This window comes from Lutjanus erythropterus, chromosome 20, assembly GCF_056507025.1.
Source record: "Lutjanus erythropterus isolate fLutEry1 chromosome 20, fLutEry1.hap2, whole genome shotgun sequence".
Lineage (NCBI taxonomy): Eukaryota > Metazoa > Chordata > Actinopteri > Lutjaniformes > Lutjanidae > Lutjanus > Lutjanus erythropterus.
The window spans coordinates 24,558,105-24,585,993 of record NC_139336.1 but is presented as its reverse complement, the minus strand read 5'-3'; the positions used below and the strand labels follow the sequence as shown (position 1 = coordinate 24,585,993).

Below are 27,889 nucleotides of genomic sequence, written 5' to 3'. Positions count from 1 at the left end.
CGCACATCCGCCCTGTGGGTGAGAGAAGTTGTGTTTATACGATAAAGACAGACACCAAAGCCGATTATGACCCGGGCCTGGAGGCAGGGCGGCAGAGGTGAAGCGGCCATTTTATTGGTCGCCGTCGTGTCAGGAAGTTCGCAGCAGCCAATTGAACGGCGCGGGGATTTATCACCGCCTTTGACCGGCCGACCTGCGGTACCTGTCAACACAATGCACTTCTTCTGTAAAGGTAATGAGTTTTCGGAGTGCTTTCCTCCAACAAAGCAGCTGTTTAACCGGCTTGTAAAGATGACGGAACACTAATTATCTTCCGCAGAAAGTCTGAGCGGGTTTATGAACGAACTTCAGCACAGTTTGTCCCTCTTATTATCTGCACCGGCCGGACTCTGGCAATGACATTTGTTGCCACTAACAGGATGGAGTGTCTGTTCCAGCGATGCCATAAAGAGGCTGTCCTCTGCTCTGTCTTTCGCTCGGTGCTGCTCATATTATGTTTGGTAAGAGCTGCTGTGATTATTTTCTGTACTTTTATACTCATTACGAACTCGAAAACTTTCCTGAAAGTCGCAGATAATCCATAACAAGAAGGCTGTGATGCCAAATTGTCAATAATTGTATTTTTTTTTTTTTCCAACCTAACATATTCGTGTTGCATTTAGGTGCATCTTGTGTGTGGCTGTGATGCTGTGCTGTGCAGAGAAGTAGGACAGATTATAAATTGGTCACTGCGTCCGAGCCAAGGCCTATACTCATTTATCTGTGACAGACAGCGCCAAATAATAAGAGGATAAATACTGAATCCAATCCAATCCAAACATGGCAATCCTCTCAGAGAGCAGCAGATAATTAAATTGAGTTATAACTTCGCCTCATCCTAACATAAAATAACATGAAACAGCCAAATGTCCAAATAATTCATTACCGTTTAAAAAAAAAAAAAAACATCATCAACAAACATGCTCCTAATGTCTGTTAGGTAACTGAGCTTTCTACATTTTAAGATGTTTTTGTCCCTTTTTTGCACCCACACCACGCCTCTTCCATAGCTCCTGGTCCTGTCCGTGTCCATGTACCCTGGGTTGTGGTCCATTGGGGTCCAGCTTCATTCAGCCCTCACAGGGAGCTATGTACCAGGACATCACTCTGTCCTTCTGGTCAACAGTCCCAACGAGCAGGCGGCCAAGGACATCGGCAGGTACGGTGAATAATGCCAGTGCAACAGCTAATCTATAATGAATGATTACTATGGCTAAAAAAAGTCAAAATTCTCTGATTTCAGATTCGTAAATGTGAATATTTTCTAGTTTCTTTAAAACTTTATGACAGTAAACAAAAGATATTTGAGCTGTGGTCAAAACAAGACATTTTAGGACATCAACTTGGGCTTTAGGAAACACGAATCAGCACTTTTTACAATTTGTTGATGTTTTATATCTGAAAATAATCAATTAAATCAAGAAAATAATCGACGTGGAAGTAATCATTAGTTGCAGCCCTAATACAAGGTGACATCTTACTGTCTGCATCACTGCACTGGAGAAGTATGAGCAAAATTTGGAAACACATGGTTTCATTAGTAAAAATAAATAAATGTCCCCCAGGAGATCAATAGATTGTTATCTAGTTTGCTTTCTTGTTTAAATTAGGGGAGAGTGGGGCATCTTGTCACACTTCCTGCTTCCGCCTTAATTTCCTGGACTCAGTACATCAAAGTCACTCATTTTCATATTAAATTAATAACAAATTCTTGTGCACAAATATAATCTTACACAATTCACAAGTATAATCTTAAGAGTTTTGCTGCTCACATTGATATAGAGTTGTAAATGGTTAAACACAGAATGTACATGATACAAGTTGCCTCATTACCGAGTAAGTTTTCACACTATGAAGAGGTGTCATATTCAGTTTGCCGATAGCTGAACATGTTAACAATAGATTAACATATAGTGGCACATTAGTGATGTGAAACTTTAATTCATGAAGCACAAATAATTTAAACAAGCAGAATAATAAAACAATAAAACTTTTGCTTTTGAAATAGCTGCTCTTGTCCACCTGTTCTTATTCAGGACATGGCTCCACAAAATAATGTCGAATGGGACACAATTATTGTCATTTCTAGACTAAGAAGGCAGACCAAACTGAACCCAAACTGTGAGAAAACCTGTGAGCTCTGGAGAAAAGGTACACAACACATAGATTATGGTTAATACATTTTTAATCAGTTAAATTCTTAACAGCGATTAATGATTAATCGTTGACTTTCCTTGTCACATTATATTTTTCAACAAATAAGACCGTGTGTAAAAGTAGAGGCTTTCCACACTCAAATTTGCAGTGAAAAGTCTGATTTATTTAGACAGATGTCTTGCAGACCAGGACTTCATCAGTTTGAGTGCATGAAAAAACAGAATCAAATAAATTAGGAAATAATATCTAAACAAACAGTCTACCATTGGCAAGACAGACTGATAAATCTTGTGTATTCGTACAAAAAACACATAAATGTCATCATTATAGTTTTTCCTAATGAAATGCTCATTCTGCACCCACCTGTGTGTTTCGAACACTTTGTGGCGCATCATTTATAACAATTTAATTGCCGCTACTAAAGCAGTACATCAACACACATATTGTTTTCTTATGCGTTGCATAGCAACCACCAAATTTAGCAGCTAGCAAAGTCTGTGTCTGCAGGGCTGCAGCTCTATACTGGAGCCAAGTGTCACATGTTACAGTTTGCCCTGGAAGCACTGAAGTGATGTGTGCTATTGCTAGCTACACCACAAACTAGCTTTAGTACAGGTGTTTGGTTAAGGTATCAAAATACACCTTTTTACTCCTCTATTCTGTGCAAATTCTTTCTTGTATTCTTGTCATATTCAATTAGCAAAGTTTTACTATTTATTTATTTTTTTATTACATAAAAAGTGCAATTTACCCATGTGACAGGATGAGCCGCTCTCAGATGACAAGATTGATACTACTGTCATATGCAGTTAATATAGAGTTAGAGCTAGTACCTTGTTAGCTTAGCTTAGCATTGCACGCAGACTGGACCCAGGGGGAAGCAACTAACCTGGCTCTGTCCAAAAGTTGTCCTAACAGCACCTCTAAATCTTCTTATTTTCAGGTGATTGTATACTAATGAATACATACTTATGAATATTATTTCCTGTTTCTGACGTATTCTGCCTGTAAATCTCCCTAAATCTTACACACTGGACCTTTAATCTGAATGCTAATTAAACTCCTCTCCTTCGGTATTGATTTTAGATTAGTTAAAGTGATCTAAACAATCCAAAGTCAGTCAGCCAGGACTAAGTTTGACTTTTCTGTCTCAAGAAGAGATATATTCTTGTCAAACCTGCAGCTGGTAGAGCGCTGTGTTTGCACTCTCATCTCCTTTGTTGGCATTTTAGCTGCATGTAAATGAGCTCTATTTACCACGTGTCAAGACAGAAAGAAGCCAAAGTGCGGGTGCCAGATATGTAAATCACCTCCTTCAGAGACACTGGTTAGAGGAGGGGGGGGGCGGTTATGGCTGAGCTGGTAATAAAATATAATATCAGCCAAGCACCAGCAGAAAGCAAAGTTTACTATCTGAATTTAGTGCGTAAAAGTCCTTTCCTGTGGCCTGCTTGAAGAGCATCATAATGACAGGCTCAGTTTCATGCTGTAATTGATAAACAGCTGGTGGCTCGTGTTTAATTTTCCTTTCCTCTCTTTCCATGTCTGCCCCCTCCGTTTCCATCCACGCTTCCTACCTCTCTGTCTCTTTTTCCAGGGCGATCATGGAGCGGCGGCTGGCAGCCAGTATTAACATTCTCTCCAGGACCTCCACAATGTAAATCATATTTGCCCCCCTACCTTGACAGAAATATGTGCCCAGCTGCAGTACAACCACAAAGACTGACTCAGTTAAAACGTCCTTCACATACAGTAAATACATAAACACATATGTTCTTTTTTTTTTTTTAGCTTGTTGCCTTGGAAACCACAAGTTGAAAGGCATCTGCATCTGAATGGCTTTATCAGTTTTCCCATTACAAGAGACTGAGTGGCAGTTAGCCTTCAAAGCAGTCATGTGATTATATGCATGGGTTAGCTTTCCTGTTAATGCATAACCAGAAAAGGAAGGAAAAACTAACCAAACAGAAATGTAGCCTAAAAATAGAGAATGTGGTTGGATTAGTTTAAGGAGGTGATGGGGTTTCATTATGTGTGCGAGTGCAGGTGTGCACTGAATGCATGTAAGGCTTATCTAGTCAGTTAGTGTTGACATTTCACATGGAACATGCTTAAATGTGGGTTCTTAGTTTGTGTTTTGCTGTCTTTCTCAACCCACAAAAAGCACCGTGTTTAAAGCAAAGAGGCAGTTTTGTGTTTGACACAATAAAAGCCTTTGGAGAACAGTTTGACAGCTTCACTGTAAATCACTGTGGCCATAATAGAGGGTTGGAGCAAGGTTTGATTGCTGTGTTCTTTCAGAAAATACATTTTTAAACAACCAAGTCTCAAGACTTTTCAGTACATAATAATTTGCAGTCCCCCATGTGCATGTGTGAGCAGTTCTAATGTCTTGTTTTCTGTTTCTTCAGGTACTATTGGAAAGGCGAAATCCAGGATGCAAGTGAAATTCTCATGGTAAGCTGAGAGAGTCCTATTGCAATCAGCTTGTACTCAACAGACATGTTTCAACAGAAAGCAGAAGTGTAAGATGAGATGTCACGGTTGTTTCAGCTCGTGAAAACGAAGACCTCCAGGATCCAGCACGTCATAGATTATGTGAGGTGAGAGGTTCCTTTATTTGATATTTATTCCAGGTTATTGATCACTGTGCTTTAGATTACTGTCTCCTTTTCGCACATCTTGTATTACATGGAGACCTCTTGTGATTTCTCATAATTTCGGATATCGTCTGTATCCATAAGTACAACTTCCACCAAAAAACACCTACCATATCTCACCAAACACAGAGATCCCATGATAATATTAGTCCCACACGAATCTGTGATGTAGGGTCACAGAAAGTTGTTATTTACTTGGTCTGAATGATATGTTGGTGTGTATTTATCCTTACAACACATGCATTAAGTAGGCAAAACAACTCTAAACTATATCATTAATGTGGCTGCTGAAGAATAGACGCTCTGCTTCTGAAACGCCGCTGTTACAGAGTCTTGACATTATAGCTGGACGTCCCATGTGAATAGGGCTTATGTTTCAGACTTACTGAATGTTTAAAGGGAGAGTCAGTAGGATTTTTCCGAGCGCTCCGTAATTGCATCAGGCCGTCAAATACCAACACTTTGGGTTGGTGAAAAGTCACAGGCACATCAAAACGGTGAGAAAAATAAGAAAATGCAGGCAGAAGGCAGGATGTCTGCGGATACTGTCAACACAACACACAACACACTTCTAGTGGGTCATAAGTGAAGATTGAAATGGATTATGTTTTTATGAATCTATCATTGTTTTCTAAGGAAAATGTAGCAGGTTATACCTTTAAGCTGTGCATGCTACCATACACATGCATTAAAATGGAAATGGCAACTTGTCAAACTTACTATTATGAAATAAATATTGATTGCACAGTGTAATAGTTAATAATAATGACACCATCGGCATTGAGGTTAGTTCTGTATTAAGCCTGGTGTTTTCCTGGTAAAATGATGTCACTATTATAGAGTAAATTAAAAAACACATTCACGATTCTTATCCCAGTGTTTTTTCCACCCCAACACCAACCACTCCAACCCCTGCTGTTACCTCTTCATGCAAAGCAATAGGCTAACATAAAACTATCATGTATGTGATTACTGTGTAATACATATTACAATAGCTTTCAATTTACCTCTTAAGTGAACACGCTTCTTTCTTCTCTCTTACTTCCAAAGTGGTGTTGATCATTTTTCCACAGAGCTAGACCCTGAGGGAGCTGAAAGTGATCCATTGTTGTGTACAGGGGTTGTCTTTGCAGCAGCGGTACAAACAAAAGAATCACTAGGGGGAGAGTTGAAAAGGTTGTCTGTTTACATTTTAAAGGTTCATTGCCTTTATGTACAACTTAGGCCTTGTTGTGTTCTTATAATGCCAGTTACTGTGATCAAACAATTACAATATTTTGTTCACACAAACCGTATTTCACATTAGATTGGTGTTGCTCACGCACTTCCAAATTTACTACTGCTCTGTATAAGAGTAATTGGAGCGAGTAGAACAATATTTGTTTTCTTATTTGATCAAAAATGTTTTTGATCGAACATCCACATTCAAAGCAGATATTTCCCATTTTTGTGAGTGTTTGATCGGGACTGTAACTGATAATTAGATTTTTTTTATAGAGTAGAAATTCAGAAGTTAGCAGATGTACATTTATTACTAATGCCAGATGCAAGAGCCCACATATATACTTCTTGAAATAACCATTCCACTACAAAACCATTAAATAACCATTAGGAATTAATCATCCGTATTGCGTTTAAATTTGGCAGCATCAGACCATTAGACTTGGTATGACATGTCTTATAACATACAGTATGTAGATCTTAGGCAATGGATTGGCATTACATTGAATGAAAAAGTCCTCTTTGCAATGTGACCGCTGTTCTGTATTTTCATTTTTTTTAAAAGCACCAACAAAGTGCTGCTTTTTTTAAAAAAAAGATTTGATGCATGTTGCAATGTTTTTTGCCATGTTTTGCAATGAAATTGAAAATTGCAAAAAAAAAGTTATGTTTTTTGTTTTGTTTTTTGTTTTTGATGATTTTATTAAAATACAAAGGCAACTTGCTCCAGAGAGAATAAATTTGCACTCTAAGTTTTCAAAGTAAACGTAACAACAAGGCTCAGAATAACAAAAATTGTCCGTGAATGTTCTCATTCGTCCAGGTCATTGTAATCTCAAGAAAAGATTAAATCGAAGGCAACTGGACTTGTTTATATGTCTTTGAAGATGTTTTGCCTCTCATCCAACAAGCTTCATTTGTTCACGCATGTCAGACTAGTCTGAACTATCCTTTAAAGACATATAAACAAGTCCAGTTGCCTTCGATTTAATCTTTTCTTGAGAATAACAAAAAGTCTAACAAAATTGGCTTTCTTTGTAAATAAAGAGTATTCCACTAGAAGCAAAATCTTTTTTGGAGCGCAAACTCAGACAAAAGAGCACAAAATTGCAAAATAAAAATGCACAGAGCATTGATAAATGTCTGTAACAATGACAAACTTAAAATAAAAATACAAAAATTAATAAATAATAAAACATTCAGTCGGTTCTTTTGAGATGTACATCTATCATGTTTGCAGGGGAGACTGCTATGATTGGTGGAGCAGTGATTAGACAAAATTGCAAAGTCAGGCAGAATTCATGGAGATTGTTTAAATTTGCATTAATTTGCATAAGTTAAGCTTCCTGGAGGGAGTGCATAATGGCACAAAATAGGAAAGAAATTCCAGGTTGAAATAACTCAGCAACTCCTAATGGTTGCTGCTACAAGGCAGACAGTCCTCTCACTTGCTTAGCTTTTATTTTTGCAACTGTATCACACTTTTTCCAAGTTTTTAAACCACAAAACCTTAACAGCAACAGTACCTTAACCCAGTGACTTAGTAAACTACTGACAGGATTGTGCCCTGGAATGCACAATGCTTCTCTTTTCATCAGAGTCTGTGAAGTGTGCATAAATTGTTGCAGAAGATTGGCATATTCAAACTTGAGAAGTCCTCTGAACTCTTCAGCACTCAGTTGGCTCATCAGAACTCAACTCAAAAAAGATTTAAATGGACAGCTTCCTCTAAATCACCTCCAAGACTCACTGAAACAAAACCAGTAAATTCATGTGCTATGAATAGGTTTCTACCTGCTGGGACAAGATAAGTGCAAGACTGTACTCCTTCACAGGGCAAAATTTATTGATTCAGTTCAGCCAGTGACCCTGGACATCTGGTGGACAGCCAAAGGTGGACATAAACACAGACTGCAGTCACCTCCGACATAACAACTAGAGAACAGGTTAGAACCATTAATAAATCTCTAAAAGGCAGAGGACATCAAAAAGTCTCATGTGGAGGAAAGGGGAAAGTCTAATCTAAAGAAAAAACTAATTGTCTGGACAAACTGGAAGCTTAGTCTGTTTTTATTTGTGGAGCGCTGCCAGTGGCCAATAGAGCGGTCAACAGGTTCAGCAGACTTATATCACTGAATACACGGCTCAGCAAAACCTGCAGTCTGAAAGGAATCAACTATATTGATAGCTTCAATCTGTTCTGGGGATGTAGGCATCTTTTCAGGGCAGGTGGCTTCCGCCCAAGCAGATCTGGCTGATGGACCATTTTGGTGCGACACCCAGCGGCCAGGCCGGGCCTAAGATATGACGCACCCTGATGCACAGCGGCCTCAGAACCACAAAGACAAGACATCACAGCCTCAGCATGTCAGCCTGTTGACAACCCGCTCATGGATCAGTCTCTTCCTCACTTCCGTCTCCTGTGCCTCAACACTTTTGGGATTCGCTGAACTGGAATGGAAGCGCTGGTTGACGCTGGAATTAAATTCACCCCCCAGACGCTGCCACATCATCGCCACGTCTGCCTCCACCCCAACCAGGCACACTCTGTAACACCAACCTTGCCGATAACGAGGATGACAAAAAGAGGGAAGAGCTCAGATCAGAGATACAGCGACTTGATGTGATGTTAATGAATACCAGGAAGCTGCGCTGCCATATCTTGAGTCACTGCCATTCAAATCAACACCAAGGAAATCTGCCTGGCATCAGTGCAGACAGGAGAGAAGATGCAGAGGACAGATATGGTCCCTGCCCCACTTCTTCTTCCCCCAGTATACCTCCTCTGTCTCCTATTGCATAAGAACCTACTGTCTTGTACAGTGGCCCCCAACATTGCCCAGAAGCAGGCTCTTCTTGTGGACTGTACCCAAATAAATCTTCAGATTTAACAAATTTGACAGCAATTACTCACAAAAAACTTGAAACTGAATGCTTACAACACTAAATTTATCTCCATTAAATGTGAGGTCTTTGGCAGGCAAATCACTTTAATTAATGACTTTATTAACTCTCCCAACTTCAGTTTTATGAACGAAGCTAAAGTGAGAAAGAGAGAACTGTCATCATTGCAAGGAGATATTTTAGGGAAAGTTTGCAAAAAGCTTCTTTTGAATATGTTGCTGCTCAGTTAAATTCCTCATGTCGAGCTGTGTTCTTAAAGATCTACAGGCCACCAAAATATTGTGCAAATCATCTGCATTGACTTTGACTAGGCAGTTATTATTAGTGATATTAACATTTAAACAACAGAGGTGGAAAGTAGCAAAGTACAAATACTTATTTACTGTACTTAAGTAGATTTTTCAGGTATCTGTACTTTATTTAAGTACTTATTTTTCTGTTTTACTCCCTACATTTTAACACAAATATCTGTACTTTCTGCTCTTTACATTTTAAAAACAGGCTGATTTCAACCTAAATGGATGGAACAATAACACATAAAAAAGGCAAATCCTTTGTGTATCAATCAGTACATATCACGCACAACAGATGTAACAAGATGAAAATTACATAACAAGATGAAAAAAGATGTGCCAAGACCAAAAATTACGAAAAAGACAAAAAGCAACGTAAAAGATGAAACAAGACAAAAGAGAAGTAACAAGATGAAAAAAATGTACCGAGACAAAAAATGACAAAAAAGACGTAATAAAACAAATATGATGTAACAAGATGGGAAAGACAAAAGACAAAAAAAGGCAGAAAAGATGTAACAAGATAAAAAAAAAGTTTGAAGGTGAAACAGGACAAAAAGGACATAAGTCAAAAAATGACAGAAAAGACGTGATAATTTCTACCCCTTTTATCAGTGTAATTTATAATAAAAGTGCTTTACTTTTGTCACTTCTGCTAAACATGCATTTTGACAACCCTTTTAATTCAGGCTTTCTCTTCTACGCCTGCTCCCGCTTGGGTCTCAGTCAATGATCTCGTAGATAATTTCAGTTCTACAATTACAAATGTTATGGATGCCATTAGTCCCAGTAAGGTTAAAGCAGTCTTTGTTAGGGAAAAAGCACAGTGGAGAAAAGTAAAAAAAAAAAAATTTAAATGAGAGTGTTAGCATTTACAATTTAGAATTGACAAAAACACATCCTTTTCTGACATAATTGCAGAAAACAATAATGCATGCACTTAAAACCAGTTCTGTCAGTGTAACACAATATGATTCTATCAAGCACCTAACCTGGGAGGAAATTGTGCAGCATTTCAAATCCTCTTCTTCCCGCTGCCTTGATGATCTGCCACCATGCTTTATCAAAAATGTTGTTAACTGCATTGAACGATATGTTCTGCAAATAGTCAACGCCTCCCTACTCTCAGGTTATTTCCCTCTGGCCCTGAACACAGCAGTTATTAAGCCACTCTTGATAATGAACAGTTTAGACAACTCAATGATGAACAATTTTAGGCCCATATGAAACATCCCAATTTTAAGAAAAAAAATATTGAAGAGCACTTTCCTGTCCCTGAACAATTGTTTTGATGTTTTCTAGTCAGGATTTCAACCACATCGCAGCACAGAGGCTGCTTTTATTAAGGTCTTGACTGACATCCACTTAATCCCATGGCTAAAATGCCCAAGCATATTACTGCATAGACTGTAAAACTCGACAGTCACATTGTGAAGCTGGTTTGAATTGCATTTTGAACTACAGGAAGTAATTTGTGTCGACTGGTAGTTATGAATCTGAGTGTACAACAGTGACACAGAGTCCCTCAGGGCTCCATTCTCGGGCTTCTACATTTCAGCCACTACACACTCCCACTAACACAGACTGTGGAAAACAGCTAAATATCTTACCATAAAGATTTACATAACAATATCACCAGGTGACTGTGGTCTCATACAAGCACATAGTAAGTGCATCTAACAGATCATGTTCTCCAGTTAGAGTTATATTTAACTGACATGATTGTTGTCCTAAAGACAATTAAATGATTAAAAGTTCGCTCAGCTCTTGAGTAGCCTCGACTACTGTAATGCAGTCTTTACAAGTATCTCTAAAAAGTGGAAGAGACAGCTGCAGCTGATTCAGAACATTGGTGCAAGAGTCCTCAGTAAGACCAGGACATCCAGACCATCTGGGACAGGTCTGCTTACTGTCCCCAGAGTCAAAACTAAACACGGAGAAGCAGCATTCAGTTTTATGCACCACATATCTGGAACAAACTCACAGAAAACATGAGGTCTTTTCCAACTCTCAGCTCCTTTTAAATCACCAAAAGAACAAATAAATTGTCTCTGTACTGTATTAAGTAATATTTGTGACTATTTACTCATAGCTTGCGCAACACTGTAGCTGCACTGTAATTTCTCGTCTGTCTTTTCATATTGTCTTTTTATATTGCCTTGTGTTTGTGCCTATATCTTGTCTTAATGCCTTTAAATCCTCCATAAACCCCTTTGAATTGCCTGTTGTTGAAGGGTGCTATACAAATAAATTTGCCTTGCCTCGTATGGATATGAGTTTCTGCTGTAGAATTCATCTATATGAAGAAATTCTGTCTTGTCTCACTTGTTTATGTTTGTGTGGGTCCCTTCAAGGTCTGTCCACCCCTATGCAAACCCAGAAGTACTCAGCTTCCCGGTGGAGGACGGCAGTTTGGCTTACATGAAGTGGATGGATGAAGCCATTCCGGACGACTGATACATCATTAAAATCAAAGCCAATGTCTGCATACGCTGCAGCCGAACAAGGACACTGAGCCACAGGTGCACAGGCTGCTGTTTGCAGGCTGGATAGAAGGCCTCAGAAAGCACTCTGTTGAGCAAAAGTTCAATACATTACATTTATACTGTTTCGTTGCTCTGACCTTTTCACTGTTAAGTCTTTATTATTATGTAGTGTGGAGTGGTCTCAGACCTTTAAAGAGCTTTATACAACAGTCATAGAAAATGCCTGCTTCTGATTGGCTGGCAGGTGTCACGTAAGGGCCTGTGTCCTCATAGTGTTTGTTTTTTTTTCTGGCAGAAAGCTGCTGACAGGTAACCTGACACGCCATATGGTTTGTTACACAGAGCCATCCAGGAAGTCGTCCTTAGAAACTTTTTGGAAAAGGGCAAGCACTTTTAAGAAACACTTGGCAGGTGATTGGATGGACCATCTAACGTGAGCTAACTTAAACCAATCAGATCAGCACTTCCATGGGTGCTTCTGGCTGTTGTCACACCAAAAACCACGCCCCCAGCTATCAATAATCCCTCTAAGGACAGTGATTGGCTGCACCACTTTTGGTGCTGACACAAACAGATAACTTGAAGCCTGGCAGGATGGATTCTCGTGTGATCTTGAGAATCCAGCTGCCTCACAAGGTAAGCTGGCGGGGCGCCAGGATAAAGCGCACGTGCAGAGAGAGAAAAAAAATGTTGCTTGTGTGTTTGACATTATTATTGCGACCATGACGACATTGGCGCCTCTCTGAAAAGTTCACCTAGAAGCGCTCGGAGAGGCCACACAAAAAGGCTGAAAAAAGACTCACACAGCAACTTTTCTCTAGATTGCCACACGCAGCTGCATATGCTGTCTCCTTGTTGAAAAAAAAAAAAAGAAAAACGACACTGGTGCTCAGAAAAAAAAAAAAAACAATATGTGAACACAGGCCCTAACACTGCATAACAGACCATTTCAAACTATGATATTTTCAGGCAACTCTCATTAGTAAAACTGAATTAACATTGCTTCAACTGACCGCAATCTAAATTGTAAAAATGGATGAGAGTTTACACAGCCGGTCGAAAGTAATCAAAGTGTTTTATATATTTTTAGTGTGCTGTTTTTCTTTGATCTTTTAACCTATGCAAAACATTCTTGAGTCCCCAGAAATAAGACAGAGTATTATCATAATGCCAGGTAAACTTTAATATCCCTGATAGAGAAATTCTGTAATCATGGTATGACTGAGATAATACAGTCCAGGGTGTCCAGATTTACAAAATGATGGACTCCGTAGAGGAACCCCTACTCTATATAATGTATTGTTTGTCTGCGTCTCATTATGCATTATTTCTTATACATTTTTTATAGATCGTTTAATAGCAGAGATCTTTGAGTATTTGCATTTGATGAAATATGGTCTATTTCTGCTTTTTATTCATGTATTCATTTAAGATTACATCACCATCGCAGGCAGCCATTAAGGTTTGGCTTAGAGTCAGGTTTAACATAGTGATAGTTTGTTCTGGAACATACCGATGGAATGACTATAGTATACTGGTAACTGTGTTAATACTGTAATTGGTATATCATAGTCATATTCTGCCTGTTATTGAACATATTGTTGCCAATACTGTGACATTATTTTATTGTATATTTATCATTATGAAGACAAAAGTCAGGACACGACATGAGAGCAGACTACATCTATCTACAGTTCAGTACATTATTGATCATTTAGACTGTAGAATATATCCTTAATTATGCACATGATGCTGTAATCAGCACAGAACTGTTTGGCTTGTGAACTGTATGCATGAGTAAAGGGAAATACTGCCGATTCCCAGTATTGCTCTGCTGCAGATGAGCTCAGCTTGTACCAGTAAAACATTTACTACGATCTGGTACAACCTCAAATTAAGCTACACGGAACCACTGAGCATAAATTAACAAACAGATATGAATGACAGCACTTCTATGCAGCAGTGTACCTCTTGACCCGGTCTCATACTTGCATTTCTAATGACTTCATTCTGAATTTTTTTCATTGTTTTGTTTGTCTTGAAGAACTGATGCTGATCTGAGCAGGTCTCCCTTGGATTAACACATCCTTGATCTCCACAGGAGCAGTCTTGCAAAAGTAAAACTTCAATTGAATAACAAAAACAAACTAATTTGTTAATCAGCTCCCGACTGCATTTGCACATCTTTAGAGCATCACAGGTCAGAGTCATGATATCTGGATTCTGGCTTTTTGCAAATACGCATTGTAGGTAGGGTACATGACCACAGAGGAGGCACTTAAGCTTTGCTGAATTTCATTATTTGCCTTTTCTGTTGATTTCATTTCAAAAGGAACAAATCTGCCAGTTATGCCATGCCGTATTTGCTGTTTTACAGGTCAGCCATGCATGCTTACCTCATTTAACAAAAATACACACTAAGCCTCAGTCTGCAGAAAGCGTTTCCGGCATGAGGCCCCAACAAAGGAACTGCAGACATGGTTTTAGTCGGGTGTTGTGTCCGTGGAGCCAAAATAATCCTCCCCATCAGGTCCGGAGATCGGGCCATTTGGTGACAGTGTGTGTTTTTGCATTTCTGTGTGTGTGTGTGGGGGGGGGGTGTCAGTTACTTCAGTGCATATGTATCCACTCTCATCAATGTGTATTAACGGTCTGTGTGTACAAGCCATGTTTGAATATGCCATGCATATGTGTAAATATTTATGTGCCTTTGTGAGCAGTTATGAGCGACTGGAGATGGATGACACTGTGAAATAAAAATTGCAATTCATCATTGCAGAAAATGGAAAAAGTATCCTGCAGTTTAATTAAATGTTCACTAGATGGTGGTGTTTCAGTGTACACAGAAACACACATGCAGCTATTACCAGATATTCACACGTGAGTCACATTAAATTCATGCAGGTTGTTTTACACTTTGTCAAATATTATAACAGAAACAATTCTATAATTCTAGTATGCTATCACTACTGCTCACTACCACTTCTGTACCACCAAAAAGTAGGGTAGACTGGTAGACAACAGATTAAATGACAACAATAATCATGGAGAATCTGACCCAGTGGTAGCCATAAAGAACAACTATATAGAAAACAGTTTCATAACCAGTTAAAAGCTTGTTGCAGTAGCTGTAATGTATTTTTTAACATGTTGCAACCATCTCTTGATCGTGTTGCAACAGATTTGGTTGGTCTAGTCAAAATAGTCTCAGAGTATCTGGGAGAAATGGCAAAAAGTTTGCAACTGGACCCAGTCACCCCCAATATGAAAGAGATTTTGCAGCTTTATCCTCTACCTTATATTCAACTTTACACAGTGAGCTAATTTGAAGATGGAGGTCTTTTCCATAAATTAGAATAATTATTATTTCCCAGTGCCACTAACCACAATAAACACTGTACATCAGATACATAATTAGTTTTTTCTTCTTTAAATAATCAGACACTTGTTTGTATATAGAATCTCTTGCTTGCTATTAATTATTTTCGACTAAATCTCTCTGTTCTTCTGTAAAGACCTTCTCGACAGTACATTCAGTCAAAGCTTAATTGGTTGAGGCAACTAAGAAAATACCATATATTTCAACATGAATATTATCCAAGTTGTGTAAACACAGAGACATATGGCTGCCTCTTTTTTCCTTCCTGTGTGTCATTAAATTCTCTGTGGGATTTGGAGTTAGGAACAGGATAATTAAGAATAAGCTGTACGAAACAGACGCTGATAACGTGCTCCCACTGAGCAATTCAATAAACTGGGGATAATAACACACACACACACGCATACACATGCAGAGATATCTGATCCAGCAAGGCAAGGATGCTGCGCTAACATGGCATTTTTTTTATGAACTTTTGTGTGTAAATTGGCTGTGGAATAGTGTCACTGCACTTTGAAAATAACAGTCTATAATTTATATGACCGTCTGGATGGTGACAGCAGCAGTAATAACTTTTAAGGGTCTATTTTTTTCTATTAATTTGTCACAATGTTCCAGCTTTCCCAACACTGTTTACATCTCTTGACATGATAAACTATTAAAAAATACAGTTTTGCTTCACAAACTCCATGTTCCACTGCTGTTATTCCAGTAACCATACCACTCTATACCAGAAAAAGATTTAATGTATCACAATATACAGTTGGTCAAATGCAAACCTTTTTTCTTCAGATAAACTTGAGTCTTTGAGTTTTAGAAGTCCAAAGAAAATTGTATTTCAAGAATTGTTCACAGTGAGCTGTGAACCCGATTTGTTGATCTGTTTACTCAACAGTTTTTGAAATACTTTTTTTTTTTTTTTTTTTACTCAAAGATTCAAATTTATCTGAAGAAGAAAAGTCAATGACAACAAAATATTATTAGTTGGTAAAACTTTTTCAGAGTCCAGGGTTGGGGTCAGTTGCAACATCTGACTTCTTCCTTTTAGATAAATATTGGGAACGATATGTCATGTAATCATCCTTAATTGTATGGGTAATTAGTAGACTGATCCAAGTTAAATATAGCAAGATTTGGTTGGTGTAGTCCAAATAGTGACAGAAAGGTGAAAGTGTTGCAACTGTCCCTATCTCCCATATAAACCCATATGGTGTGCAAGTTGCAACCCATGACGCAATATCTCCTTTTTCCTAGGCTGTGTTTCAAAGACATATTCTATATCCAACCAAACTAATTTTTATACATAGACATCCACACTCACATTCACTCACTGCAAAACAAAAACTTTTTTGTCAAAAAATATTTCACCTCTGATATTTGAAAGCACCGGGTTTCCAGGATATATGTCTCAAAATGACACCCTGTTTCGTTTCTTGGTAACAGTTTTTCTTATTCAAATTTTAAAGTCACTCCCATTTAATATTTTCATATCTGGATTTCCAGAATAGTTTGACAGGAGTTGATAGTCTTTGGCGAAGTCTCCTCCTCTTAGGCAGGTGCAGTTAAGTGGTATCACCCCGCAACCCCCACCACGTCGCTTCCAATGGTTCAGTCCACTGGTGTCTGAGGACAAGCGGGAAATTAGCAAATGAAATTTAGACTGAAGGAGCGGAGTTCGAGTCAAAAATACAAATAAAATGGATAAGGGACTGAAAAAGTGAAACTGCGCCGCTGAAAAGACAAGAGAAACGTTTAAGTAATTAAGTACTTCAAAGTAACTTTGCTGTTAACACGGACACAAAATCAGATGTATGACCGTTAAGACAGTTTGATCCAGTTAAAACTACGCTAGCTAGCTAGCTGGAGATGTACAGTAATGTTTTTAGCTTAAACTGGGCGATAGCATCAGTTTTTGGCGGACGAGCTCTTTTTATCAGGATTGAACTGAGGGAAGATGATCCAAACCGCCCGAAGCAACCTTCCTCTCACGGCTAAACTGCACTGACAGTGGACACTGGTGATTTTGGACGACTTTGCAGGAATCAGAGCGGGCAAACGAATGAGGTAAGACTGCTTTATGATTTATTTAAGCTAAAGTCTTTCTGTGCTTGCTTGTTTTGACACCACATTGCTGTCGGTTGTCAGTAGCTTTGTTTGTGTTACTATTAGAAGTGGCTTAAACGTTTCTCTTCTCTGGTTGAGAGAGGTGTGTTCTGTTAATGAGCAGCTGGCTTTAATTGAGTGAACCCGTGATGTAGTTAAATCCTGTGTTGTTGTTTTAGGGTAGACTTGGGACTGTTGCAACAAGTTTTTTTTCCTCCAGCCAGAAAAATGCTAGGTTGATGATACTTATAAGGGCTTTTCACACCGCATATCCTTAACCCTCAGTTAACCTTGTGATAACTTAGCCACATTTCACATTGTTAACTCAGGGTGAAGCTAAGCCCAGGACTATATGATTCACACTGACCTTACTCTAGCTTTGGGTTAAAGCCACTGTACACCCACACAGGTGTTTTCATTAATTCCCTCATACAAAATAGTTCCAATATCCTTGGCATCAACCATTCATGTATTCCTGAATGTTAGAGATCTTGGGTGGCAATGTAAAGGATGGACAGAGATCAATGCAGTTCCAGTGCAGAGTGGCGCTATGTGGAAAAGGGGCTGGAGCAGGAGGGTGAATACATTGTAGGTAGGAGGAATATTTTAGTTTACTAATGGGCTGGGAGTAAAGTCCTGACCAGCTATTTCAGGCATAAAACTGCTCTTTCTCTCAACATGATTATGCAGCATCCCACATCTGTTTCTAAGGGCAGATGATGTACTTTTTTAATCTGTATGCATATTTTAAAATAGAATTATACCTTTTCTGCTTTCTTAAAGTTTTGCTTCACAAAAAGTTTTATGCGTATTAAATAATGTGCCCTCACAGTAGGCCAAGATGGTATTTTAAAATAGGTTGAGAATGAGCTGCTATATTTAACAGAGCATGGATCCACTTGTGACAAGGCATCCATGTTTCCTGTCATTAAAGTGGGGCTTTGTTTTAGAAAACAAACAAATAATTGTCAGTATGAAAGATGAATGTTATGGAAAAAACAGCAGAGAACAAGGAGGAACATTGGTGTGACCATTTTAAGATATCTGAAAATGGGCAGAAGACTTTGAAGTGATGGTTTGAAGTGGGCATGGGTGGTATAAAAGTATTACAGTATACCAGGGTATTAAGAAATTGCAATGGCATAATTCTCAAAATATCATAAATACAGACACTCCTCTTTCTATTAAGCTGATGGGAAGACGACATACTGTAGTGTGCAACTTATGCCACCAAACATAGCATGTTGGGGATAAAACTACAGGAGTAATTAGTACAAAAGAAATGCCTCTGTCCCTGTTTTGGATTATTTTAGATTCATTCCCGATGCTAAAGGTAAGCTAACAAACACTACAGTCTACTGACTGGTTAGAGTAGCATTTCGTCTTGAGTGTGTAACTTTAGTGAGCATTACAGAAGGCGAGGGGCATACTAATTAATACTGTCTACAGTGACAGTTACTGGTGAATGTGCACAGAGTGGAGGGAAAGATGAGCAGGGAAGTTGTCATTCAGGAAGAATTTGTGAAGAGATCTCACTGTAAATTTAAAATAACAAGGCTGCATCATCTTATCAAGACTGAAGTGGAGCTCCTGCATGTGCGTGCGTTGTTACCCAGCTGTGAAGTAGGCTACAGGAGGCCATTCCCACATTTTATCACATCTCAGAAGTTGTTGCAGCAATTTTCGGTTTGATATCATTTATTGCACAGGCTCTGTGCAAAATGTAACAATTTTTGTCCACCTTAGAATAGATACAAATTGTGAAAAAGCTTCCCAACCTACCACATCAATACACCAAGATCTGGAGGAGCACTACAGAAAAATTCATGCTGTAATTTAGGATCAAAAACAAATTTCTATTTGCTGGCAATTGGATGGCAAGTACCTTTGGTGTGGGAAATGCCAAGAAACCCCCTTATTGTCCGTCGACATTTGCAGAAAAGCAATTCATCCTCTGAATGCCCCAGGTCTGTTGTTTGTGGTTGTGGAATTTCTTGAGGCTGTGATTATCCAAGAGGTCACAATAGGTCATTTTATGCAGAGGGGTCAAGTTTCAAAATCTACAATGAAATGACTACTATGGAGACTGATATCATCATGCACAAATGCAACTGGGCTCATTGAATCTCATTGAGTCTCAGCTATCCATTCATATTCAATTTATGCAGTCCCAGTGCTGTTTAGGGACCTCAGTGTGCAGAAATATTCAAATAGAACAGGTGAAAATAACACATTTATACTGCATACAAAAACAGCATGAGATGAGCATAAAAGTAATATCTGTAACTGGGACCTGTAGAACCATTTTTTTCAGAGGTGAGGTGAGGACAACAAAATAGTCAGTGGTCATTACCTTGCCAAAATTTATCTCACCTGTGTAGCGTCATTGAGCCCTCTTCCCAACCAGCTGGTACCGAAGGATTTAGTTTAGTCATGTGTTAGGTAGAGCTGTGAGAGGTTGTTTAGGTGCCCCATCTTGAGCCCTATGCAGCACATGATGCACATACCGGAAGACCTTCTGTGAAATCCATGGAAGAAGTTACTGCTTCTTTTAAAAGGTACCCAGTAGCCATGCATAATGACATAATTACACTGTTGGAAACAGTATATTGCTCAAATTATTAACTGCAGATTAAACACGCATATCAGACCTGGTGTCATCTAATGGCTACAGGATGAAAAAGAAGAATCCTCTTCATCTTACAAGCAGCCAAGGACAACATTATTACAGGAAGAATCTCTGATTAATCAAATAAACTCTGCTTCATTTTCACTAAAAATAAAATGTAACTTTGTATTTCAACACAAAAATGAAGAAAGAGTGAAATACAATTTGGTTTTCACGCTTTTTGTTGCACATTGTGGTTAGTGAGCCTTACAGGCTTTAATGCAGTAGAGGGTGTGTGGTTTTCTTGCCTGTTCTTATGTAGACACGGTGGCATTTTGCCTCTCACCAAAGATAAGATCTTACACAGCCAAACAGATGTTGTGGCACATGTAAGCTTTGAACGGGCTTAGCGTTGTGCGTTGCAAGGTTACACGGAGGGGAGGGAAGAGTAATGGCTCAGTGCCTGAGTGAGTAAGCCTACACTAAAGGTGATTGCTTTCTTTCGTTCTCCAGCACCTCCTCTTCTTCTACATCCCTCCCTCCTCATGCTCCTCCCATCTCCCTGCCTCTGTGTGCCTCATAAATCACCATCTGCACTACATGTGTTTTGTGTACAGAGATACACACTCACCGAAAATGAGAGAAATTGAGAGATTGGAGACACTTGGCGAGGTAATAAAGAAGCTCATTTTCTTCTTCTCCCATACCTTCCTCCTCCTCCTGGCTCTGCTTGCTCGCTTCACTCCCTGAGCTGCTACGCGGACTCCGTCATCAAAACACACAGTGAGGCGTGCTGGCTTGCTCACTCTCTGTGGCTTGTGGACACACACACACACACACACACACACACACACACACACACACACACACACACACACACACACACACACACACATACACACACTCTCACAGTCTCACACACTGGAGCCAATATCCAAGATGCAGCAGCAGGAGAGCATGTCTTCTGATTCCCCGTCAGGTAAATACAAAATTAGATCTCTGTCATCACTCCTTCTCCTGCATCATTATCCATCCTGTTTCCCTCCTTTCACTGTTAAATGACACATTCTTATTTTCTCTCTTGTTTCCCTGCCTTCCCTCTCTGTATCCATCTGTCCGTGTTCCTCTTTCTGTGTTTCTTTTCCCCTTCTGTGTGCCCATGAGTGCATGTGCTGTGCTTTAAGAGGTGATAATGATTGTTATTGTAGAAAAACAGAAGGTGTACCTTTTTCCATATGGCAGCACTGGAAGGAGTACATTAAGGTGGAGTAGCTCCTGCTACTACGAGTGACTCACATCCCAAAGCACAGCTGTGAAACTACATATGGACTAGAGATATATTGCATTCTTCTGACCTAGATACAATGACAAACCTTGTGCTACTTCAGCTGGGATCTCCTTGTTTTCCTTTAACTTAAACCGTATGCAGGATGTTACAGTTGTCAGAGCAGAAAGTGGTGTTCTGAGTGTCCTCCTATGGAGAGACGGCACAATTTGCATGCTGCCTGGTTGCTGTGGAAATTCAGTTCATATATGAAATTTAGGAAGTAAGAGATCAAAGCAAGTGGCTTGGTTTGTTAAAGGGACTGTTCACCCAAAATCAAAAACATTTTTCTTCTTAACTGTAGTAAAAACTCCAATGATCTCTCTTTTAAAATAATTAAAATGCCTTTATTGTCATGCAGTGCCAATAAAAGCATTTTGATTGCTTTAAAAGAGAGTGCTTTGGAGTTTTGAGATTTTTGACTACACATGCATCCCTATCCAAAGAACACCACAAACATAGTCAGTTTGATACAAGGAAATGTTCCTACCCAAACGTTTTTCTGATTATCCGTCTAGATTGTTTTGGTGTGAGTTGCAGAGTTTTGGATGTCTGTAGAGATATCTGCCTTCTCTCAAACATAAGGGATCTTGATGGCACTTGTGGGTCTTGAAGTGCCAAAAATACAGTTGAAAAACTCAACAGCAATGTCTCTGAAATCATGATGCAGCTGCTCAAGATAATCCAAAGATTTTGTTGTGAACAGTTTCATGTAGGAACTATTTTGTTTCTACCGAACTACACCCTCCAACCTTGGGGGCAGATCCCAGGGCCCCCCCAACATCTTAAAATCATGAAATTGTCCCCTCAAATAAATTATTTCAAAATTAATTAGGTAATTGAAAAGATATATTTAATAAAAGCAAGCTCCACTTTCGAAACACTTTTTGAAGGGTGTATTTTTGCCCCCCGTTTCCTGCTAAGTGGTATGCACTGCACGTGTCACAAGTGTAAAAGTGCTGTAGTAGTCCTGGGCAAGTTAACTTGTGGATTGTGAATGCTGTCAATTATAGTTCTTAGACTGAAAATCAGAATTGGCCAAAATCAGAATCGGCTAGTTAGACCCTTAAGTCAGAAATCAGAACTGGCCAAGGAAACTGGAATTGGTGCAATTGATGTATTTTGAGTGGACAGACTATTAAACCAAACTCTGTTCTAAAAGCAGGTGTTTTATGGGAGAATTATATAACTTTAGTTACACCATCGCTAAGACTCTTTTCTGATTCAGTTCAATTCACAGGCACAATCGACACACGTCATTTCCACAGCAACTTCATTAACTAACCTGTGATGATGTGTTTCCCACAGACATAGATTACATGCAGAGCACTACAGTGCTTGATTTTACCAGACAAAAATGACGTATACAGTTCAGATCACTGAGCAGTGTAGATGGGGGAGGGATATTAACTGTCCCCTCTCTGCACCCCCCAAATATGCTCCCAAGTATGAAAATGCTCACAACAAGGTCATGATTTTTTGGAAGTAGATATTGCTGTTGAGTTTTTCAAAGGTATTTTTTCAACACTTTGAGCACCAGAAACTGACAGTCCTCCAGTTCTACTACATTTAAAAGAATTGTATTTTTGACATTGGGGTGATCTGTACCTTAAAACAGTGTAAGAGTCTGTTTAAATGTGATGTGTTTAGCCTGTGGAGGTTGATAGTTCTCCTTGGTGATGAGGACAATCCTGCTGGGTATTGAGCTGGGAACTGGTGCACATATCTGTTATGTAACTCATTTGATAAGAAATATTAACCTGGAGGTAACATTTCATTGTTGGTTAGGTTTAGTTTGATTAACACTAACTGAATGCTGAGTAATACTGTACTGGTGAAAATGCCGACATTTCAAATCAGACAAAGTATAACAAGAACTTGTTTTTTTCCCCTTGTTGCACACATCAAACTCATTAAGGCAAATGTGAGCCTGAGAACTTCAAAAACCTCAGCAAATAATGAGACTTTGTGTTGTGAAGGAAAAATTTTAATTTGGATTCAGTTTCAACTCTGAATGACTCAACAACAGTTCAAAGTATGTTTTTGGCTGTTTGGACTACCTGATCTTCTGAAGTGAAGTGACCTGGCATTTATTTGTGTATTTGTGGTGTTTTTTTTCTGGGAGGGTCAGGGAGATCGTATGTCAGCATGCTGTGGGCAGAAGGCATTAAAATCAGGTCATTATGACATGAGGAGAAAGATACACATTTCATTTGGACTATGAGAGGAGCAAATTATTTGTTGTGATACCCTTTTAATGTGAGGCAGACCCACTGCCTCTGTCATATCAAAATATATGTCAAATGCCATGTTTCCACTGTATCGTATGGCTTGGCTCAACTTGACTCACTTTTCATTTGTTTTCCAATGTCAAAAGTTCACCTTGGTCTAGGTTGCAAGCAAGCTGAGCCTATAGTAAATGGTGGAGTGAAAACACTGCAGACCACTGATTGGACAGAGTCTCTAGAATTGTCATTGGTCAAGCAGACCAGAGAGCAGTTGTTTGGTCTGACCCAGAGTTTGACCCCGTGTACCACCTGCAATTGACTCTATGCGTCTCAGGTCCCAGCTGTGTCTGATGAGTGTAATCATGACCCGAAGTGTTTATTTAGACTTCAGGTCAGTTGTGCCCAGAAAAAAGGCACTGAAACCGTTTTTAAGCCACATTATGTAACTTGGAGGTTTAGCAGTATGTGCTCTGCAGTCAGAGAGTAGCTCACTCTGCTCTGGTTTAAGCCCTTCATTTCACCCAGCAGCTGAGAAACAAGACACAGGAACTTCTTAAACTTTTTCTTCAGTGTTTTTGTGGGCAAACCGTATATTTACTGCCACTAGACAACTTTACGACTTTAGTCGAGTTGAGCCGAGTTGTACCGTGCAATGGAACCACAGCTAGAGTGACATGTCACCTAAAACTTGGATGCCAGGTGCATAATGCATCTTTTACTGTCTTGAATGAAAGACTACATACACATGGAAAAACAAATAAACATGAGCTTTAATTCAAAGACTGATTTCTCCTAATCCCACATGTTCACTTCAGGTAAGACTGAAATAGCAGTTAATGATTGTCTTCATTGTGTTCTAAAAACAGAAACCTTGTGCCTGATTTCCACAGTCGGAGATTGTTAAGTGACAAAACAAAGCAGAGCTTTAAATTGAGACTCAAAGTTGCATAATGGTGTTTGGAGGAAATCAAAACCTAATGTTGTGGCTGTTGTTCATGATTTACTGACACTTGGGGAATCATTCCTGTTGTGACACCTCGCCTGTCACCCATCACCAGTTCCATCCGAGCTCCCAGGTGAAATCATTATTGGTATATTCTCTAGTTCTGGTTGATTCGCATCTCTGCTGCACAAACCAACAAAAGAATAACACAGCAGCATGGCTCTGAGGTGACTGTGGTACAGATGCATTGTTTGCTTCGTGGGCTTCTTTAGACAGATGGGTGTTGTTAGTAGTGCAATCTCAGCATGAGCAAGAAAGGCATAATTTACCCTTAAGTGTGTTGTATTGGCCTCGAGCAGTGGCAATAGCAGGTGGCAGGCAGGATTACATAATGTGTGTGAGTGCGAGAGAGGAATGTGAGGGTTCACAGGGAGTTAAAGCGCGACAAAGTGTAAACTACCAATAAAATGACTTGTTTAGAACATGACACAGTGAGGTAAACTGCATGTGCTCTCAGCCTTTTTTTGCTATACATTTCTGCTGCATGCTTCTCTGACTTCCTCTTGGACGACAATGCATTTTTCTGATTGCCTTGGCACAGTTTCTACGACAGTTTGAATGTGCAAAACTCTTGATCAAAGAGCCAAACTGCACTGAAAAGAACTGGCAAACATTTCCTGAAATATGCAGCATTTCCCTTAAAGCCACAAACAAAAGACACAGATACAGCTCTGGCAAAACCTTGTAGACAACAAAATGAAACAGTCTACAAAAAAAAGAGCAAGTCTGATGAGGCACACACACATTAGAGCTAAATTTTTGTGTGCGATGTGATAGACCTTCCCTCATTATTGACTCTCACACATCACACCTCTCACAGATACACATACAACATAATATTTTCCAGACACCAGTGCAATCATCATAAACATTTACAAACTTACTATTTAAATTTGGCATGACTTTATTTGAAAGATGTGCATAAGACTGTCATGACATTGTCATAGCCATGACATGACACTTGTCATCAACATTAAGGACTCTTTATTATTGTGTATGACTGTTATCATTAAGTGTCATTCGGTCAATTATGTAATTTTTAATACAAACGTGACATTGTTTGAGATGTCTTTGTTATGACAACTTGACATTAATGAAGCCAGTAATGATCAAATTAGACAACATAACCTGCCGATGTGTTTGTCATGACAACTTGACATTATGAGGCTTAAAGAAACTGCTTAGCTTTATGTTATAACATTACATTGTACTGTCATATAAGGTAATGTATTGAATAAATGGATGGTTGTTGATGGTTTTGCGGCTAATTAGTGATGCATAATGGCAACTCACCTAAACTAATTAACATGCTAATTAGCTTAACTAACTAGTCAACCCGATAGCCCAAAATCACAAAGCAATTTTTTTTTAGGTTTTACAATCTATACACTGTCATAACCATGACATGACAACCGCCATGAACATGCTGGAGTCTTACAACAGGTTATGTTGTCTTTGTCAGTGTCAAGTTGTCATAACACATATCACATTAAAATTGACAGTTCTCAGGAACCAACAGATATAGCATAAGTTGAAAATCTAGTTTGCCTTAAGGATGCGTCATTGTCCATTTAAAATAACTGATGTTATCAGAGGAACAAGCAGGAACAGATCTAGGTGAATCACAGTGGGCTAAATAAAACAAAAAGATCCATGAGTGTAGAACAGCAGCTGGTATCCTGGGACAACAGAATGGAAATAAATCTTCAACAAACAGCAGGACCCTTGAACAAAACCTGTGTATCCTCCCACTAAAAGATGTAGCTTAAGTCCACCAAATGCCTGACAACAGGGAGAGAATGCTAATTATAAAGACACTGGAGCAGCCTTGGAGAGGCTGATGTTAACTCCTGCACTATTTGTTTGATGTTAAATTCCACAAATTGTGAAATCAATTCTCTAACAGCCATGATTTAAGTTGTAAACAACAGGTTTACCAATTTTCTTTCAAGACCATATTTAATATCCATATAAATTGTGCCGTTACAACTCAAAGAAGAGGTGAAGAAAACAAAGATGAATTATTATTTAGTCACAGCATGCTTCTTTACTTTGTAATATCACTGCAGCTTCTTTATCTGCATTATGTATAACAATCATTTCTACATCAGAGAGGACGTCTTTACTCCACAGAGAAAGAAAGCTGTTACCTTATAGGTTTGTTTTCCTTTTGAAAGGTAATGGACCCATATTTGTGCAATTCAGTTTCTCAGATTTTATGTTGTTGATAGTTGAGATTACAAAAAAGTTACTAATCCTATGTTATGTTTTACTTTATGTTTGGTGAGTGCTGACATGGTTAACAAGAGGGGTGCATTTTGGTCATTTTGTAAACAAGGGGGATAGCATTCCCCCTCAAATCACCTCTGTCTATCCTTTAACTGCCATATTCTGATCAGGGGACAATAAATTCAAGACAAAACCATTAGAGTCATCAGGCATTTTGTCATGGCTAATCAGATGCCTCACATTATGATTTTATGTACATAACAGTAGTTTCTCTATTTATAATTATTTATTGTCTTTTTTGTAGCTTAGTATTGCAAATTATCTGAGGCTATTTGAAAGCATTAGTCTGTGCAATGAATATGCTATGTTATCTATCTCTACCTATTTTTAACTATAGATTTTTCCTTTCCACTGTGCCATTTCATGTTTTTTCATGTGTTTTTGGATATTGTTTTCAAGAAATTTTAGGGACCTCACTCATAACCATGTTCTTAGATTCATACTTGAACTTAGTCTCAAGATAATTTGGGAATGTGCGCTTATGTTCAACTAATAGAAGATACTGATCAGAAAAAAAAACCTTGCTTACACAGGTGTTCATTTGATTTATTGATCACAGGTATGCAAGTTACAAATTAATCAAAAAACTGACAGTACCTGATTTTGTTGGGATCAGCCATGGACTAAAAAGGAAAAGCAAACATATTGATGGGAGATTAAAGCCAGACAGCACATTATTCGGTTGACTAAATAGTGGGTTGACAAACAAAGCTGAACACATAATTCTCTTCACATTGTTCAGAAAGCTAAGCCTAAGTTCACTACAGGCTTGGACGCATATGCAAACTGAAATACCCCAACATCTCCTCCTCAGCGGTCAGTTACAAACGTCCCTCCAGTGACTCTCTCAGTCCAAATCATCTGGCAGTTACTGCTCACTTCAGTGCCAACAACCTGACACTGGAGAAAAAAAAATACAATGCTGTTGCTGAATGAGTTGATAGGTCAGTGTCCTCTGGCTCTGGTGGCTCAAACATATCTGGGCAAGTCCAGCAAAGCTGCCAGACATTCTTCAGGTTTTAGCAGCTGTCAAATACCACTATTTTTTCATGATTTTGAGACCTAATTTCATATACGTACTTTTTATACGTATTTTTTTTTTAAATCATTCAAATTTGGCTGGGTGGTTAATAAAAGATACATTTCTGATTGCTTTACAGACTTTAATACACAACTAAACAGTGATTGTCGTTAT

The 27,889-nt window shown here is 38.8% G+C and overlaps 1 protein-coding gene across 1 annotated transcript; it reads left to right on the top strand.

Moving 5' to 3' along the window:
- The first annotated feature begins 204 nt into the window (after positions 1-204).
- LOC146308550 (protein CutA homolog) lies at positions 205-12,097 on the top strand. The gene is made up of 6 exons (XM_084746618.1): positions 205-500; positions 1,050-1,198; positions 3,794-3,853; positions 4,608-4,653; positions 4,750-4,799; positions 11,629-12,097. The coding sequence occupies exons 1-6, from the start codon at positions 396-398 to the stop codon at positions 11,729-11,731; spliced, it is 513 nt and encodes a 170-aa protein (XP_084602744.1). The 5' UTR covers positions 205-395; the 3' UTR covers positions 11,732-12,097.
- The last annotated feature ends 15,792 nt before the right edge of the window (positions 12,098-27,889 follow it).